This window comes from Engystomops pustulosus, chromosome 3, assembly GCF_040894005.1.
Source record: "Engystomops pustulosus chromosome 3, aEngPut4.maternal, whole genome shotgun sequence".
Lineage (NCBI taxonomy): Eukaryota > Metazoa > Chordata > Amphibia > Anura > Leptodactylidae > Engystomops > Engystomops pustulosus.
The window spans coordinates 229,517,912-229,538,732 of record NC_092413.1 but is presented as its reverse complement, the minus strand read 5'-3'; the positions used below and the strand labels follow the sequence as shown (position 1 = coordinate 229,538,732).

General features: G+C 44.6%; 1 protein-coding gene across 1 annotated transcript in view; it reads right to left on the bottom strand.

Moving 5' to 3' along the window:
- LOC140122764 (fucolectin-like) overlaps positions 1-20,821 on the bottom strand; it is a 64,505-nt gene that overhangs the window by 10,609 nt on the left and 33,075 nt on the right. The window contains exon 3 of the mRNA XM_072143960.1: positions 9,742-9,800. Coding sequence (XP_072000061.1) covers positions 9,742-9,799 — 58 coding nt within the window. The 5' untranslated portion in view covers position 9,800. The remainder of the gene's footprint in view (positions 1-9,741; positions 9,801-20,821) is intronic.

Genomic DNA, 20,821 nt, shown 5'->3' with positions numbered 1-20,821 from the left:
CCTGCTGATGAGGGAGCAGGGGAACGCCGCAGAGCTACACTCCCTAGGTTCATGTCTGAAGTTACTGGGACTCGTGGTAGAGCACTGTTGAGGCCAGAACAGTGCGAACAGGTGATGTCGTGGATTGCTGACAATGCTTCGAGCAATTTGTCCACCACCAGTCAGTCTTCCACGCAGTCCACCCATGTCACCGAAATCCCCACTCCTCCAGCTCCTGCACCTCAGCCTCCTCCCCCCCAGTCTGCCCCCTCCCAGGAAAATTTGGCATTTGAACCGGCATACTCTGAGGAACTGTTTTCTGGACCCTTCCCACAGTCACAAACCACTTGTCCGGTTGCTGCTGAGCAATTTTCCGATGCCCAGGTTTTCCACCAGTCACAGTCTGTGGGTGATGATGACCTTCTTGACGTAGTGGAAGTGTGTAAAGAGGTGTCCGACGATGAGGAGACACGGTTGTCAGACAGTGGGGAAGTTGTTGTCAGGGCAGGAAGTCCGAGGGGGGAGCAGACTGAGGGATCGGAGGATGATGAGGTGACAGACCCAAGCTGGGTTGAGAGGCCGGGTGAACACAGTGCTTCTGAGACGGAGGAGAGTCCTCGACCTGAACAGGTTGGAAGAGGCAGTGGTGGGGCCAGACGGAGAGGCAGGGCCAGAGCTGGTGCATCAGCGCCACTGTCAACTAGTGAAGCTCCCGTGGTGAGGGCTCTTGCGGCGAGGGCTAGATCTTCAGAAGTGTGGAGGTTCTTTAAGGAAACACCAGATGACCGACGGACTGTGGTGTGCAACATTTGCCAAACCAGGCTCAGCAGGGGTTCCACCACTACTAGCTTAACTACCACCAGTATGCGCAGGCATATGAATGCTAAGCACCCCACTCAGTGGCAACAAGCCCGTTCACCTCCGGCCGTGCACACCACTGCTCCTTCCCCTGTGTCAGCTGCTAGTCAGCCCCCTGCCCAGGACCCTGGCACAAAAACCCCATCGTCGCCTCCACGATCCTCCACAGCATCCACCAGCGTTCAGCTCTCCATACCCCAGACGCTGGAGCGGAAACGCAAATATAGTGCAACCCACCCGCACGCCCAAGCCCTTAATGTGCACATCTCCAGATTGCTTAGCCTGGAGATGCTGCCCTATAGGCTAGTAGAGACCGAGGCCTTTCGCAACCTCATGGCGGCGGCCGCCCCTCGGTATTCGGTCCCCAGCCGCCACTACTTTTCCCGATGTGCCGTCCCAGCCCTGCACCAGCACGTGTCAGACAACATCATCCGTGCCCTGACCAACGCCGTTTCTGACAAGGTCCACCTGACCACGGACACGTGGACGAGTGCTGCCGGGCAGGGCCACTATATATCGCTGACGGCACATTGGGTTAACTTGGTGGAGGCTGGGACCGAGTCTGACCCTGGGGCTGCTCATATACTGCCGACGCCGAGGATTGCGGGGCCTACCTCGGTCCAGGTGTTTCAGGCCTACTATGCCTCCTCCTCCTCCCACCCCTCCTCCACCTCCTCCTCCGAACTACCATCCGTGGGCACGGCGCCATCAGTCGGTAGCTCTAGGCACAGCAGCAGTGCCGTCGCTAAGCGACAGCAGGCGGTGCTCAAACTGCTGAGCCTAGGCGACAAAAGGCACACCGCCCAAGAGCTATTACAGGGCATCACGGCGCAGACTGATCTGTGGCTGGCACCGCTGAACCTCAAGCCGGGAATGGTTGTGTGTGACAACGGCCGTAACCTGGTGGCGGCTCTGCAACTCGGCAGACTGACACATGTGCCATGCCTGGCCCATGTGTTAAATCTGATAGTGCAGCGTTTCCTCAAGACATACCCCAATCTGTCTGATTTGCTCACGAAGGTGCGCCGCATCTGTGCGCATTTCAGGAAGTCCAGCCCAGATGCTGCCACTCTCAGGGCAGCGCAGCGCCGCCTCCAACTGCCCGCTCACCGACTGTTGTGCGACGTGCCCACGAGGTGGAATTCAACACTGACCATGTTATCCAGAGTTTACCAGCAGCGCAGAGCGATTGTAGACTGCCAGATGTCAACTTCCACCAGAACTGGTAGTCAGGTCAGTCAGCTTCCTCAAGTCTACAATGAGGAGTGGACGTGGATGTCTGATATCTGTCAGGTGCTGAGTAACTTTGAGGAGTCAACACAGATGGTCAGTGGCGATGCCGCCATCATCAGCCTCACCATCCCGCTGCTTGGCCTGTTGAAAAACTCTCTGGTCAGCATGAAGTCGGAAGCTTTGCGCTCGTCACAAGAGACGGGGGAAGAATATTCCCTTGTTGATAGCCAAAGCACCCTGAGGTCTGTTTCTCAGCGCATATCGGAGGAGGTGGAGGTGGAGGAGGATGAGGAGGAAGAGGAGGAGAATGTTGGCGAGACACAAGAGGGGACCATTGTTGAGTCCTTCACTGTTCAGCGTGTATGGGCAGAAGAAGAGGAGTTGGAGGAGTTGGAGGAGGAGGAAATGGACAGTCAGGCCAGTGAGGGGAGTGAATTCTTACGCGTTGGTACTCTGGCGCATATGGCAGATTTCATGCTAGGCTGCCTATCCCGTGACCCTCGCGTTCAAAGAATTTATTCCAGCACCGATTACTGGGTGTTCACTCTCCTGGACCCACGGTACAAGCAAAATCTTCCCACTCTCATCCCTGGAGAGGAAAGGAGTGTGAGAATGCATGAATACCAGCAGGCCCTGGTGCACAAGCTGAAACAGTATTTCCCTTCTGACAGCGCTAGCGGCAGAGTGCGTAGTTCTGCGGGACAAGTAGCGAGGGAGAGTAGGCGAGCAGGCAGCTTGTCCAGCACTGGCAAGGGTACGCTTTACAAGGCTTTTGCCAGCTTTATGTCACCCCAGCAAGACACTGTCACCTGTCCCCAGTCTCGGCAGAGTAGGGCTGATCTTTACAGAAAGATGGTGAGGGAGTACGTAGCTGACCATACCATCGTCCTAAATGATCACACAGCTCCCTACAACTACTGGGTTTCAAAGCTGGACATGTGGCACGAACTGGCGCTCTACGCCTTGGAGGTTCTTGCCTGCCCTGCCGCTAGCGTCTTGTCCGAGCGGGTTTTCAGTGCAGCTGGTGGCATCATCACCGATAAGCGTACACGCCTGTCGACTGACAGCGCTGACAGGCTGACGCTTATTAAAATGAATAAAGGCTGGATTTCTCAGAATTTCCAATCTCCACCAGGTGAAGGAAGCTCAACCTGAATAATTGATCCACTCCTCCTCCTCCTCCTCATTTTCCTCCTTCTCCTCCTCTTTGTACAGTAAAGCAGAGGAAACTGGCTATTTTTTGACAGGGCCCACTGGCTCTTGCTATAGTACTTCATGCATTTAATTTTTCTGGAGGGCCACCTACCCGGTCCTCTGTTTGAAACAATTTTTGTGAGTGCCACATACAGGCACTCAATCTATTCCATTTTACTGCAGGGCCTCCTACCTGCTCCTCTGGTTTGAACAATTTTTGGGACTGCCACATACAGGCACTCAATCTATTCCATTTTACTGCAGGGCCACCTACCTGCTCCTCTGGTTTGAACAATTTTTGGGACTGCCACATACAGGCACTCAATCTATTCCATTTTACTGCAGGGCCACCTACCTGCTCCTCTGGTTTGAACAATTTTTGGGACTGCCACATACAGGCACTCAATCTATTCCATTTTACTGCAGGGCCACCTACCAGCTCCTCTGGTTTGAAACATTTTTGGGACTGCCACATACAGGCACTCAATCTATTCCATTTTACTGCAGGGCCACCTACCTGCTCCTCTGGTTTGAAACATTTTTGGGACTGCCACATACAGGCACTCAATCTATTCCATTTTACTGCAGGGCCACCTACCTGCTCCTCTGGTTTGAACAATTTTTGGGACTGCCACATACAGGCACTCAATCTATTCCATTTTACTGCAGGGCCACCTACCTGCTCCTCTGGTTTGAACAATTTTTGGGACTGCCACATACAGGCACTCAATCTATTCCATTTTACTGCAGGGCCACCTACCTGCTCCTCTGGTTTGAAACATTTTTGGGACTGCCACATACAGGCACTCAATCTATTCCATTTTACTGCAGGGCCACCTACCTGCTCCTCTGGTTTGAAACATTTTTGGGACTGCCACATACAGGCACTCAATCTATCCCATTTTACTGGAGGGCCACCTACCTGCTCCTCTGGTTTGAAAAATGTTTGGGACTGCCACATACAGGCACTATCCAAATTAAATTGTCTCCATAGCAGCCTCCACACGTTGTCTCCATTGCTACCTCCAAAAGTCGTCCATATAGCTGCCTCCATACATCGTCCCTTTATCAAACGAGGTGTGTCAGGCAGAAATTTGGGTTGTTTTCATGGATTCCACATCAAAGTTGTTAACTTTGTCGCCACCCTGCTGTGTTATCCACAAAATATACTGGCAAACTTTTACCATTTAGGGATATTATTTCAGCGCTTCTTGCGCATCTGTTTACATTCCCCTCACCCGGCATATCCTAAACTTATAAGAACGCTACTACACTTGATCTTAGTTCTTAGAAGTGCTGTTTGGGGAGTAGCCTAGAGACAGGGGCTTGGATTGGCGAAAGCTCGCCTGGCAGCGGAACGCCAGCTCCATGCGCATCATGCGCTTCTTGCGCATCTGTTTACATTCCCCTCACCCGCCATATCCCAAACTTATGAGAACGCTACTACACTTAACTTGGTGCAGGCTGGGACCGAGTCTGACCCTGGGGCTGGTCATATACTGCCGACGCAGAGAATTGCGGGGCCTACCTCGGTCCAGGTCTCAAAGGCCTACTATACCTCCTCCCACCCCTCCTCCACCTCCTCCTCCTCCGAATTACCATCCGTGGGCATGGCGCCATCAGTCGGTAGCTCTAGGCACAGCAGCAGTGCCGTCGCTAAGCGACAGCAGGCGGTGCTGAAACTGCTGAGCCTAGGCGATAAAAGGCACACCGCCCAAGAGCTATTACAGGGCATTCCACATCAAAGTTGTTAACTTTGTCGCCACCCTGCTGTGTAATCCCCAAAATATACTTGCAAACTTTTACCATTTAGGGATATTATTTCAGCGCTTCTTGCGCATCTGTTTACATTCCCCTCACCCGCCATATCCTAAACTTATAAGAACGCTACTACACTTGATCTTATACAAAAGGTTCTTAGAAGTGCTGTTTGGGGAGTAGCCTATAGACAGGGGCTTGGATTGGCGAAAGCTCGCCTGGCAGCGGAGCGCCAGCTCCATGCCAAGATCCAACTAACATAGTTTTAACTGCAGCACCTTTAATCTACTACTAGTTCACTGCCTCCATACATCGTCCCCTTATCAAACGAGCTGTGTCAGGCAGAATTTTGGGTTGTTTTCATGGCTTCCATGTTAACTTTGTCGCCACCCTGCTGTGTAATCCACAAAATATACTGGCAAACTTTTATCATGTACCGATATTATTTGAGCGCTTCTTGCTCACCTCCTTTGGTTCCTCTCTGCCACCCATTGGTTTGAAGCCTGAGTCCATTTAGGGTATGTCGCCATGACACTCTCTAGCCTGCTGCCGCTGCCTCTGCATGCCGTCCCCTATAGTGTCAGGGTCAATTATTGGATGTTTTAGATGCTATCTAGCTTCATTCTGTCACTCTGTCATGGCCATGCTGTTGCCCATAATTTTGGCATAATGGTGCGATTATGCAGCCTCAGAGGCATCCATGCATGCTGCCCCTGCTGTTTCCTGTCCATTTCCGTGGTGTTTCCATCCTTTTCTGAGGTTCCCAGGTGTTTGGCCAAGCTTCCCTGTGCAGAGCCTTGGTCCCCTTGAAAAATGCTCGAGTCTCCCATTGACTTCAATGGGGTTCGTTATTCGAGACGAGCACTCGAGCATCGGGAAAAGTTCGTCTCGAATAACGAGTACCCGAGCATTTTAGTGTTCGCTCATCTCTAGTTGTAAGTCATTTAAATTACCTGCATGCACCTGTTGGCTGATTAACGTCATATCCGTAGCAGTTCGGAGAAGACGTAATGCATGAAACCGAGGCTTGTGTTTAGAATAGATATAACAATTAACATGGTTTTTATATATTCATATAGAAATAGAAAAAAGATGCATTTATATTTATAGTTTTAAATATAGTGTGGAATACAGTGAAATTTGTTGATCTTACATGTGAATTGCGATCTACTTTTAGGCTTAAGCAGTTAGATGAAGGATATTTTTTCTCTTTACCACTTGTAGTGGCAGGTTTCTGATGGAAATACCGGGCACCAGCTCAGGGTGAGCTGGTGCCGGAGCTTATTTTCGTTAGTGTTTTAAACCGCGGTATCGCAGTTTAAAACACTTTTTAAACTTTATAGCCGGCGCAGGCAGGTACGCGCTCGGCGCTTACCGTGCGCGCGGCTACATAGGAAGTGAAGCCTGCGCCGGCTATACAGTTTAAAAAGTGTTTTAAACTGCGATACCGCGGTCTAAAACGCTAACGAAAATAAGCTCCGGCACCAGCTCACCCTGAGCTGGTGCCCGGTATTTCCATCAGAAACCTGCCACTTCAAGTGGTAGGTTTTAATGAAGATATTAAGACACCCAAAATGAAAAAATAAAAAGTGAGAGGTTAAGAAGCCCTAAACAAATACAGACCCCAAACCAGATCACAAACTGAAAGGAGACCCAATATCAGATAACATAAGTACAGACCCCCAAACCAAAAAAATAAAGGTAGACCCCAAACACCCTATAAAATAAGGATCCTAGGACACAGATTATTATGAGACCAGGAAAAGATCCGCTAAATGAATTCAGCCCCCAAACCAGATCACAAAATAAAAAAAGACTAACGATCAGATACTCTAGACCCCAAACCAAGGAATGAATATAGACCCAGGATCAGCCATTGTATAAACTCCGACCACCAAACCAGAGCACAGATTAGAGAACCAGGATCAGATGTCCTTAACAAGTATAGACCCCAGACCAAAGAACAGAGACCCCAGACCAAAGAACAGAGACCCCAGACCAAAGAACAGAGACCCCAGACCAAAGAACAGAGACCCCAGACAAGACCCAACCACTAAGAGACTCCAAACCAGATGTTGTGCTGCTCCTCTCCCACCGCTCCTCCCACATATCTTACTTACAGTGGCGTAACTACCGCCGTAGCAGCCGTAGCGGTTGCTACGGGGCCCGTGAGGTTCAGGGGCCCGGGGATGCACGGTCCCACTCCCTGCAGACTAGTGCTTTGCCACGGCAGGGGAGGCTGCACTGCCGGGTGCCTGCCGTATCGTGCCCCCGGGCCCCTCCCACTGTGTCCCGGCCACCGCCCACATCTCTCCTGGTCTGCCCAACTCTTTCCTGGATCTCCAGCCTCTCATCCCCCTGACACGCCCGCTGATCTTAATAACCCGCCCGCTCATCTCAATGACCCGCCCTCTACATCTCTGACCCACCCGCTACATCTTTGCTCGCACTCGCCCCCCCCCTGTCTCGCCCCCCCCCCGCTCGTTTTGGCCCCCCCGCTCGCACTCGCCCCCCCTCCCCCGCTCGCCCACCCTCGTCCCCCCCCCCCCGCTCGCGCCCCCCCCCCCCCGTGCCGTCTGAATGGCACCGGGCACCCACCTGACGCCAATACAGCCCCCAAACTTCTTGAAAGGTAAGTATATAAAGATGTATTTATCTGTGTGTATATATGTACTTATATGCATAAACTGTGTGTATATATGTATGTACTGTATATATACTGTGTATATATGTATATACTGTTTATAAATGCATATTCTGTGTGTATTTATGTATATACTGTATATATACTGTGTATATATATGTATGTACTGTGTATATATATGTATGTACTGTGTATATATATGTATATACTGTGTATATGTGTATATACTATTTATATATGCATATTCTGTGTGTATTTATGTATATACTGTATATATACTGTGTATATATATGTATGTACTGTGTATATGTGTATATACTATTTATATATGCATATTCTGTGTGTATTTATGTATATACTGTATATATACTGTGTATATATATGTATGTACTGTGTATATATATGTATATACTGTGTATATGTGTATATACTATTTATATATGCATATTCTGTGTGTATTTATGTATATACTGTATATATACTGTGTATATATATGTATGTACTGTGTATATATATATGTATATACTGTGTATATGTGTATATACTATTTATATATGCATATTCTGTGTGTATTTATGTATATACTGTATATATACTGTGTATATATATGTATGTACTGTGTATATATATATGTATATACTGTGTATATGTGTATATACTATTTATATATGCATATTCTGTGTGTATTTATGTATATACTGTATATATACTGTGTATATATATGTATGTACTGTGTATATATATATGTATATACTGTGTATATGTGTATATACTATTTATATATGCATATTCTGTGTGTATTTATGTATATACTGTATATATACTGTGTATATATATGTATGTACTGTGTATATATATGTATATACTGTGTATATGTGTATATACTATTTATATATGCATATTCTGTGTGTATTTATGTATATACTGTATATATACTGTGTATATATATGTATGTACTGTGTATATATATGTATATACTGTGTATATGTGTATATACTATTTATATATGCATATTCTGTGTGTATTTATGTATATATACTGTGTATATGTGTATATATGCATATTATGTGTATATTTATGTATATACTGTATATATACTGTGTATATGTATATACTGTGTGTATTTGTGTATATACTGTATATATACTGTGTATATGTGTATATATTATTTATATATGCATATTCTGTGTGTATTTATGTATATATACTGTGTATATGTGTATATATGCATATTATGTGTATATTTATGTATATACTGTGTATATGTTTTAATACTATATATATGTGTATATATGCATCTACAGTGTATATATATGTATATACTGTGTATAAATGCATAGAAGCAGATACTGTATTTATATAAGCATATATATGTGCACATTTAAGTATATATATATATATATGATGTATGTGTGTTTTTGTATATGCTTTGTATATGGTAAGTATGTATGCTGTATATACTGAATGTGTGTTAATTTGCTGTATGTGTGTATATTCTGTATGTATACGCAGCATGTGTGTATATGGTGTTTTTATCCTGCATATATGTGTATATATGGTCAGTGTATACTGTATGTGTATATATGTGTGTATTGTATATGTATATAATGTGTGTACTGTATGTGGGTATATACTGAATGAGTTTGTATATACTCTGCGTATAAACATGTCTGTATAGGGGTACATTCACAAGAACATATGGGGGGTGTATATCTGGCTGCAAATTTGCTGCCGGATATACTTCCCCCATAAGCTTCTATACGCCTGGGCTCGGTACGGTGACCACAACGAGTACTCACTGTTTCGAGCAAAAGAGAGAGAGCGTGCTCCATCTATGGCCGTAAGAACAGCCATGCGGCTCTATTCTCTATGGAGAGGGGAGTGGTGAACCGCGACCACCTCTTCTCCTCTCCAGTGCGCCAGACGTGTGCCTGATATATATATATATAGAAGGGGGGCCCCATGCAGAAATCTGCTATGGGGCCCAGCCTATCCTAGTTACGCCCCTGCTTACTTATCACTGATATTAGAGGAGGATATAATTATAAAGCGGCTGAGGAGAGAAGTTACTGAACCTGCAGAAGCCTCATCAGACGCCGTCCACACCAGGACCACGAGGAGCAGAAGCTTCATCCTGCAGAGGAGAACATGTCCTGATATCAGAAGACGAGGTCTATGTATATTCTCTATATTTCTACAATGTTTGTACAATGTTATCCCTCAGACCCTCCTACATCCTGGTCACCATTAATGTCACCTACAGATCATGTGACGCCTAATTCCAGCTCTGATCCAGGAGGTAACAGAACCAGTAATACTATCAGTCCTGATAATGGAGGCTGTAACGCTAATAGATGGACCTGTCATATATAATAGCCCCCGCGCTGCTACAATGATACAATACTGGCTGGTCTGGGGAACATGTACATTACAAGTCATTCTGGTGCTGTATCATGTACTCAGCCTGGTTCTGGTGCTGTATCATGTACTCAGCCTGGTTCTGGTACTGTATCATGTACTCAGCCTGGTTCTGGTACTGTATCATGTACTCAGCCTGGTTCTAGTACTGTATTTATGTACAAAGTTAATGGTATGTACTGAGCCTGGTTCTTGTACTGTATATATGAATTGAGCTTGGTTCTTCTGTTATATGTGTGGTCTGATCTTTTTCTGGTGATATTTACTTTCTGAACCCGATTCTATTTCTGTACTGATCATGGTTCTTTTTCTGTAGTTCTGTGGTCAGCCTGCTTCTGTCGCTGTGTTAATATACTGAGCTTGTTTCTGGTGCTATATTTATGAGCTTGGTTCTGGTGCTGCACTTATACTTTAAACCTTGTTCTTTGCTGTATTAATATACACTCACCGGCCACTTTATTAGGTACACCTGTCCAACTGCTCGTTAACACTTAATTTCTAATCAGCCAATCACATGGCGGCAACTCAGTGCATTTAGGCATGTAGACATGGTCAAGACAGTCTCCTGCAGTTCTCCCGAGCATCAGTATGGGGAAGAAAGGTGATTTGTGGCCTCTGAACGTGGCATGGTTGTTGGTGCCAGAAGGGCTGGTCTGAGTATTTCAGAAACTGCTGATCTACTGGGATTTTCACACACAACCATCTCTAGGGTTTACAGAGAATGGTCCGAAAAAGAAAAAACATCCAGTGAGCGGCAGTTCTGTGGGCGGAAATGCCTTGTTGATGCCAGAGGTCAGAGGAGAATGGGCAGACTGGTTCGAGCTGATAGAAAGGCAACAGTGACTCAAATCGCCACCCGTTACAACCAAGGTAGGCAGAAGAGCATCTCTGAACGCACAGTACGTCCAACTTTGAGGCAGATGGGCTACAGCAGCAGAAGACCACACCGGGTGCCACTCCTTTCAGCTAAGAACAGGAAACTGAGGCTACAATTTGCACAAGCTCATCGAAATTGGACAGTTGAAGATTGGAAAAACGTTGCCTGGTCTGATGAGTCTCGATTTCTGCTGCGACATTCGGATGGTAGGGTCAGAATTTGGCGTCAACAACATGAAAGCATGGATCCATCCTGCCTTGTATCAGCGGTTCAGGCTGGTGGTGGTGGTGTCATGGTGTGGGGAATATATTATTACTGACCATGTCCATCCCTTTATGAGCACAATGTACCCTGTAACATCTGATGCTACTTTCAGCAGGATAATGCGCCATGTCATAAAGCTGGAATCATCTCAGACTGGTTTCTTGAACATGACAATGAGGTCACTGGACTCAAATGGCCTCCACAGTCACCAGATCTCAATCCAATAGAGCATCTTTGGGATGTGGTGGAACGGGAGATTCGCATCATGGATGTGCAGCCGACAAATCTGCGGCAACTGTGTGATGCCATCATGTCAATATGGACCAACATCTCTGAGGAGCTTCCAGCACCTTGTTGTATCTATGCCACGAAGAATTGAGGCAGTTCTGAAGGCAAAAGGGGGTCCAACCCGTTACTAGCATGGTGTACCTAATAAAGTGGCCGGTGAGTGTACAAAGCCTGGTGCTGTATATATACAGTCTGCACAAGGTTCTTGTGCTGTATCTATGTATTCAGCCTGGTTCTGTTAATCATTTCATGTAGTAATCTTAGTTCTGGTGCTATTTTATGTGCCGGCCTTGGGTATGGTATTAACCCCTTCACGACTTGTGCAGTATTAGTACGGCGCGGCGGAAAGTGACTTAACGACGTGCACTAGTCTTAACGACACACACTTACGGACTAGTGACTTAAAGACACACATTAGTCCGTACTAGTGTGCAGACTCGTGGACCAGAAGAATTTCGTGGCAACCCCCATTTCATGATCGATGCTATTGGCTGGTCGATGCGACCAGCCAATAGCAGCAGTAAACATCATCAGGGGGCATGCAGGGGTTAACACAGGATGATGACTTGTGCTGTCTAGGACAGCACCAATCATCATCTTTAGGGGGCATGTCTGGTGGCTTCATGCCACCTCCCATAGACATCTGATTGGCCGATCTGTTCGTGGGCAGCTCAGGAATTCATTTTGACACTGATGGCCTCACTGAAATAGATTTTTTTCAAATTCTTTTTCTCTGAGGACCTCCCAAATCTATATGCCCAACAATTTTTTGCACAAAACCCCGCTTCATCATTCTCTAGGTGTACCCCTGTAGATGCAGTAGAGATGATGAAGTTTTGGGGTCTTGGCAGGTTGTACACCGGGGCTATGGGCTTTCTGGCTGTAAACCAGGGCTGTGGGCTGTATACTGGGGCTATGGGCTGTATACTGGGGCTATGGGCTGTATACTGGGGCTATGGGCTGTATACCGGAGCTGTGGGCTGTCTGGCTGTATACCGGGGCTGTGGGCTGTCTGGCTGTATACCGGGGCTGTGGGCAGTCTGGCTGTATACCGGGGCTGTGGGCAGTCTGGCTGTATACCGGGGCTGTGGGCTGTCTGGCTGTATACCGGGGCTGTGGGCTGTCTGGCTGTATACCGGGGCTGTGGGCTATCTGGCTGTATACCGGTGCTATGGGCTGTCTGGCTGTATACCGGGGCTATGGGCTATCTGGCTGTATACTGGGGCTATGGGCTGTCTGGCTGTATACCGGGGCTATGGGCAGTCTGGCTGTATACCGGGGCTGTGGGCTATCTGGCTGTATACCGGGGCTATGGGCTTGCAGGTTGTACACTGGGGCTATGGGCTTTATGGCTGTATACCGGGGCTATGGGCTGTCTGGCTGTATACCGGGGCTATGGGCTGTCTAGCTGTATACCGGGGCTATGGGCTGTCTGGCTGTATACCGGGGCTATGGGCTGTCTGGCTGTATACCGCGGCTATGGGCTGTCTGGCTGTATACCGGGGCTATGGGCTGTCTGGCTGTATACCGGGGCTATGGGCTGTCTGGCTGTATACCGGGGCTATGGGCTGTCTGGCTGTATACCGGGGCTATGGGCTGTCTGGCTGTATACCGGGGCTATGGGCTGTCTGGCTGTATACCGGGGCTATGGGCTGTCTGGCTGTATACCAGGGCTATTCGCTGTCTGGCTGTATACCGGGGCTATGGGCTGTCTGGCTGTATACCGGGGCTATGGGCTGTCTGGCTGTATACCGGGGCTATGGGCTGTCTGGCTGTATACCGGGGCTGTGGGCTTTCTGGTTGTATACCGGGGCTATGGGCTTTCTGGTTGTATACCGGGGCTATGGGCTTTATGGCTGTATACCGGGGCTGTGGGCTGTCTGGCTGTATACCGGGGCTATGGGCTGTCTGGTTGTATACCGGGGCTATGGGCTGTCTGGCTGTTTACCGGGGCTATTGGCTGTCTGGCTGTATACCGGGGCTATGGGCTTTCTGGCTGTATACCGGGGCTATGGGCTGTCTGGCTGTATACTGGGGCAGGGGCTGTATACTGGGGCAGGGGCTGTATACTGGGGCAGGGGCTGTCTGGCTGTACACTGGGGCTATGGGCTGGCAGGTTGTACACTGGGGCTATGGGCTTTCTGGCTGTATACTGGGGCTATGGGCTTTCTGGCTGTATACTGGGGCTATGGGATTTCTGGCTGTACACTGGGGCAGGGGCTGTACACTGGGGCAGGAGCTGTCTGGCTGTATACTGGGCGGATACATATATATATATATATATACTACAGTGGGCTGGATGTAAACCGGCGTGGCACGCTGACTGTATACTGGGGGGGGGGGGGTTTGGCTACTAGTAATAGTAGCTATATTCCTGTACATAGGGGGCAGTATTATAGTAGTTATATTCCTTTACATAGGGGACAGTATTATAGTAGCTATATTCTTATATTCTTGTACATAGGGGGCAGTATTATAGTAGTTATATTCTTGTACATAGGGGGCAGTATTATAGTAGTTATATTCTTGTACATAGGGGGCAGTATTATAGTAGTTATATACTTGTACATATGAGCAGTATTATAGTAGTTATATTCCTGTACATAGGGGGCAGTATTATAGTAGTTATATTCTTGTACATAGGGGGCAGTATTATAGTAGTTATATTCCTGTACATAGGGGGCAGTATTATAGTAGTTATATTCCTGTACATAGGGGGCAGTATTATAGTAGTTATATTCTTGTACATAGAGGGCAGTATTATAGTAGTTATATTCCTGTACATAGAGGGCAGTATTATAGTAGTTATATTCCTGTACATAGGGAGCAGTATTATAGTAGTTATATTCCTGTACATAGGGGACAGTATTATAGTAGTTATATTCCTGTACATAGGAGGCAGTATTATAGTAGTTATATTCCTGTACATAAAGGGCAGTATTATAGTAATATTCTTGTACATAGGGGGCAGTATTATAGTAGTTATATTCCTGTACATAGGGGGCAGTATTATAGTAGTTATATTCTTGTACATAGGGGGCAGTTTTATAGTATTATTCTTGTACATGGGGGACAGTATTATATTAGTTATATTCTTGTACATAGGGGGCAGTATTATAGTAGTTATATTCCTGTGCATATGGGGCAGTATTATAGTAGTTATATTCCTGTACATAGGGGGCAGTATTATAGTAGTTATATTCCTGTACATAGGAGGCAGTATTATAGTAGTTATATTCCTGTACATAGGGGGCAGTATTATAGTAGTTATATTCTTGTATATAGGGGGCAGTATTATAGTAGTTATATTCTTGTACATAGGGGGCAGTATTATAGTAGTTATATTCTTGTACATAGGGGGCAGTATTATAGCAGTTATGTTGCTGTACATAAGGGGCAGTATTATAGTAGTTATATTCTTGTACATAGGGGCAGTATTATAGTAGTTATATTCTTGTACATAGGAGGCAGTATTATAATAGTTATATTCCTGTACATAGGGGGCAGTATTATAGTAGTTATATTCTTGCACATAGGGGCAGTATTATAGTAGTTATATTCCTGTACATAGGGGGCAGTATTATAGTAGTTATATTCTTGTACATAGGGGGCAGTATTATAGTAGTTATATTTTTGTACATAGGGGGCAGTATTATAGTAGTTATATTCTTGTACATAGGGGGCAGTATTATAGTAGTTATATTCCTGTACATAGGGGGCAGTATTATAGTAGTTATATTCTTGTACATAGGGGGCAGTTTTATAGTAATATTCTTGTACATGGGGGACAGTATTATAGTAGTTATATTCTTGTACATAGGGGGCAGTATTATAGTAGTTATATTCTTGTACATAGGGGGCAGTATTATAGTAGTTATATTCTTTTACATAGGGGGCAGTTTTATAGTAATATTCTTGTACATGGGGGACAGTATTATAGTAGTTATATTCTTGTACATAGGGGGCAGTATTATAGTAGTTATATTCTTGTACATAGGGGGCAGTTTTATAGTAATATTCTTGTACATGGGGGACAGTATTATAGTAGTTATATTCTTGTACATAGGGGCAGTATTATAGTAGTTATATTCTTGTACATAGGGGGCAGTATTATAGTAGTTATATTCTTGTACATAGGGGGCAGTATTATAGTAGTTATATTCCTGTACATAGGGGTCAGTATTATAGTAGTTATATTCCTGTACATAGGGGCAGTATTATAGTAGTTATATTCCTGTACATAGGGGTCAGTATTATAGTAGTTATATTCCTGTACATAGGGGCAGTATTATAGTAGTTATATCCCTGTACATAGGGGCAGTATTATAGTAGTTATATTCTTGTACATAGGGGGCAGTATTATAGTAGTTATATTCTTGTACATAGGGGGCAGTATTATAGTAGTTATATTCTTTTACATAGGGGGCAGTATTATAGTAGTTATATTCTTGTACATAGGGGGCAGTATTATAGTAGTTATATTCTTGTACATAGGGGGCAGTATTATAGTAGTTATATTCTTGTACATAGGGGGCAGTATTATAGTAGTTATATACTTGTACATAGGGGCAGTATTATAGTAGTTATATTCTTGTACATAGGGGGCAGTATTATAGTAGTTATATTCTTGTACATAGGGAGCAGTATTATAGTAGTTATATCCCTGTACATAGGGGGCAGTATTATAGTAGTTATATTCTTGTACATAGGGGCAGTATTATAGTAGTTATATTCCTGTACATAGGGGGCAGTATTATAGCAGTTATGTTCCTGTACATAGGGGGCAGTATTATATTAGTTATATTCTTGTACATAGGGGGCAGTATTATAGTAGTTATATTCTTGTACATAGGGGCAGTATTATAGTAGTTATATTCTTGTACATAGGGGGCAGTATTATAGTAGTTATATTCTTGTACATAGGGAGCAGTATTATAGTAGTTATATCCCTGTACATAGGGGGCAGTATTATAGTAGTTATATTCTTGTACATAGGGGCAGTATTATAGTAGTTATATTCCTGTACATAGGGGGCAGTATTATAGCAGTTATGTTCCTGTACATAGGGGGCAGTATTATATTAGTTATATTCTTGTACATAGGGGGCAGTATTATAATAGTTATATTCTTGTACATAGGGGGCAGTATTATAGTAGTTATATTCTTGTACATAGGGGGCAGTATTATAGTAGTTATATTCTTGTACATAGGGGGCAGTATTATAGTAGTTATATTCTTGTACATAGGGGGCAGTATTATAGTAGTTATATTCTTGTACATAGGGAGCAGTATTATAGTAGTTATATCCCTGTACATAGGGGCAGTATTATAGTAGTTATATTCTTGTACATAGGGGCAGTATTATAGTAGTTATATTCCTGTACATAGGGGGCAGTATTATAGCAGTTATGTTCCTGTACATAGGGGGCAGTATTATATTAGTTATATTCTTGTACATAGGGGGCAGTATTATAGTAGTTATATTCCTGTACATAGGGGCAGTATTATAGTAGTTATATTCTTGTACATAGGGGGCAGTATTATAGTAGTTATATTCCTGTACATAGGGGGCAGTATTATAGTAGTTATATTCTTGTGCATAGGGGGCAGTATTATAATATATTTTACTTAGGGGCAGTAGTATTATAGTAGTTACATTCTTGTTTATTGGAGAAGCTATTGTAGTTCGTTTTAGTATCTATTAACAGTTTGTATGGAGTTTAGTAACTCTACCCACATCACAAGGCCACGCCTACTTGTTTTGACCCCGCCCACACAATGGGGACACTTTTACAGTTTTTTCCAGGGCCACTTTAAATTCCCAGTCCGCCCCTGGTTAGGAAGGACACTATATACCATTGTGAGACCTGCCCTGAGAAACCTGGCCTCTCCATGAAGGAGTATTTCAGGATATACCATACAACTCCTGAGTAATAAAATCTTATAAAAATTACAAAATTAATTGCAATTTCCATCTTGGGCATCCATAGCACATTATATTTGGAAAACCACCCATATGTTCAAAATGCTCACTACACCACTTGTATTACACTGCACCACATATTACACCTTGAAAAATTCTCCAAGGGTGTACTTTCCAAAAATTGGTGTCACTTGTTGGGGTTCTCTTCTGTTTTGGTAACACTAGGGCTCTCCAAATGCATCCTGACCCATGTAAAAAATGTCTGGGTTCTAAAAGACAAACATCCCTCTTTCCCTCTACTCCGTACCCATACATTTTATCTGCACATGTGGGGCAATTCTACATCCGGGAGAAATAGTTTTACACATTTTGTGGGGTTGTTTCATCTTTTGACACTTGTGGCTAAGAAAAATTTGGGGTAAAAGTGACTTTTTTGGGAAAATTTTCACCAAATTTCCATTTTTTTCATAAATAAATACTAAATATATTGCGTAAATTTCTCCACTAACATGAAGCAAATTGGGGGTGGATTTTCTAATTCTGGCGCAAGCACGACTGTTGGCATTGGAGATCAGTCTCCGGAAAGCACCGCCCGATGTACTGAAGTGGTGCATAAAAATGCGGACATCAATGAGATGTGCGCCAGAATCTTACATGGACTGCGCCTTAAAGAGAACCCGTCATGCAAAATATCCCCCCTAAACTAAATATATTTTCATAAACTGCCATTAGAGAGCATTGCCTCTATCCCTTCATTGTCCCTCTACATGCCTGTAAACCTAAGCAATGAGGTCCTAAAGCTGTATGCAAATGACCTGTGAAATGTCCAATGAAGCATTAGCATATTCGAGCTGTCCACTCTATTCATGAGTGGGAGGCACAGCCACACCCCCAGTGCTTGACTGACAGCCTGTATAATGATGTGAGGCTGTATAATGATGTGCTTCCTGGGGCTGGTGGCCACGCCCCCTGCAGCCTGTGTGTGTGTGTGTATAGGAGAGATACAGCAGCTCCAGGCAGCCATGTTACAGCAGAACATGTCAGATTCATGTGTAGCTGATGTCTGTGTCTCTCACCTGTATATTAGGAGGATGCAGCATGTCAGCAGATGCAGCACACACACTAGCCATGCTTTACTATACATTACACACAGACATGAGCAGGGGGAGGAGAGGGGAGGGGTAACAGGGGTGACATCACTGCCTCTGACCATGTGACCAGCCTCATTTACATGATAAAGAATAGATGATTTTACAATGAATAATGTATGAAATAACTAGATAAAGGCTGGGATGGGATCCTTGTGAGCTGCTCCAACAGGTAGAGGTGACAGGACTAGTGACACAGACCTGATGACAGGTGTCCTTTAATTTTGATCTCTGACCAATTTTTTCCTGGTCTATTGTGCGCCAAAAATTGCGCCTAAAAATGCCGACAAAATACACATAAATGTGACGGATAATGTGGAAAGTTGGGCCACGCCCACTTGCGCCAAAAAAAGACAGAGGAGTCAGGATAGTCGGAAATATCTGTTCTTTCTGGCGCAAACTCACAATAAATGATCCGCTACAATTCTGCGCCCAAAAAAAAAACCCCGAAAGATCCCGGCCTTTTTTTAGGCGCAGATACGATAATACACGTCCCCCATTGTGTCACGAAAAAACAATCTCAAAATCACCCGGATATATTAAAGTGTCAGATTTAAAAAAAAGGGCTTTATCAGGAAGGTGCAAAATGGCCAAGTCGTTAAGGGGTTAATATACTGAGTCTGGACCGTGAACTTGGTTCTGATGCATTTATATACTGAGCTTTTTTTCTACTGTATTTGTGATTTGAGACCAGTTCTGGTGCTGTATCTAAAGTCTAATCCTGGTTCTTGTGCTGTATTTATGTATATAAAGGGCCACATTTATCACTTTTGTGCGCCTAAGTGTAGTCGTTGCGCCTAAATTCTGGCGCACTGTTTTTCCAGAATTATCACAAGCTACAACCATCTGTGATCAGGTAATTTCCTGCCTCTTATTAATCACTTTACTTTATCACAGTTTAGGCGCAATGTTAGATTCAGGCTCTTACATGTGATCCTGCTACACGCTCCTCTCTGCTTCTCCCACAGCCCAGAATGACACTCACAGCAGCACCCAGGTGTGTGACACCCAGCACCCAGTGACCTCCTCAGCAGCACCCAGGTGTGTGACACCCAGCACGCAGTGACCTCCTCAGCAGCACCCAGGTGTGTGACACCCTGCACCCAGTGATGTCCTCAGCAGCACCCAGGTGTGTGACACCCTGCACCCAGTTACCTCCTCAGCAGGGGCTTCTCCTGGGGGGGGATCCCCCAGTGCTGATCTCCTGCTGCACCCCTGTAATTCTGCACAGTATCCCCCTCAGACACACTGGTGATACTGTGCAGAATTACATGGGGGACACTTGTCTGTAGTATCTGCAACATTCTGCAAAGTTCTCTTCTCTCTTGCCTTGAGCTGAAGATTTTGCAGCATGTTTTGTAAATAGAAGGTGATGAACTGTAAATAGATTCTGCAGCTCCTGTCTGTAAATGTATCTATTATATGTACTAGTGTCTGCAGAGTATCTAATGTCTGTATTATCTGTACTAGTGTCTGCAGTGTATGTAATGTCTGTATTATCTGTACTAGTGTCTGCAGTGTATGTAATGTCTGTATTATCTGTTCTAGTGTCTGCAGTGTATGTAATGTCTGTATTATCTGTTCTAGTGTCTGCAGTGTATGTAATGTCTGTATTATCTGTTCTAGTGTCTGCAGTGTATGTAATGTCTGTATTATCTGTACTAGTGTCTGCAGTGTATGTAATGTGTGTATTATCTGTACTAGTGTCTGCAGTGTATGTAATGTCTGTATTATCTGTTCTAGTGTCTGCAGTGTATGTAATGTCTGTATTATCTGTTCTAGTGTCTGCAGTGTATGTAATGTCTGTATTATCTGTACTAGTGTCTGCAGTGTATCTAATGTCTGTATTATCTGTACTAGTTTCTGCAGAGATATGTAATGTCTGTATTATCTGTACTAGTGTCTGCAGTGTATGTAATGTCTGTATTATCTGTACTAGTTTCTGCAGAGATATGTAATGTCTGTATTATCTGTACTAGTGTCTGCAGTGTATGTAATGTCTGTATTATCTGTACTAGTGTCTGCAGTGTATGTAATGTCTGTATTATCTGTACTAGTGTCTGCAGTGTATGTAGTGTGTGTATTATCTGTACTAGTGTCTGCAGTGTATGTAATGTCTGTATTATCTGTTCTAGTGTCTGCAGTGTATGTAATGTCTGTATTATCTGTTCTAGTGTCTGCAGTGTATGTAATGTCTGTATTATCTGTACTAGTGTCTGTAGTGTATGTAATGTCTG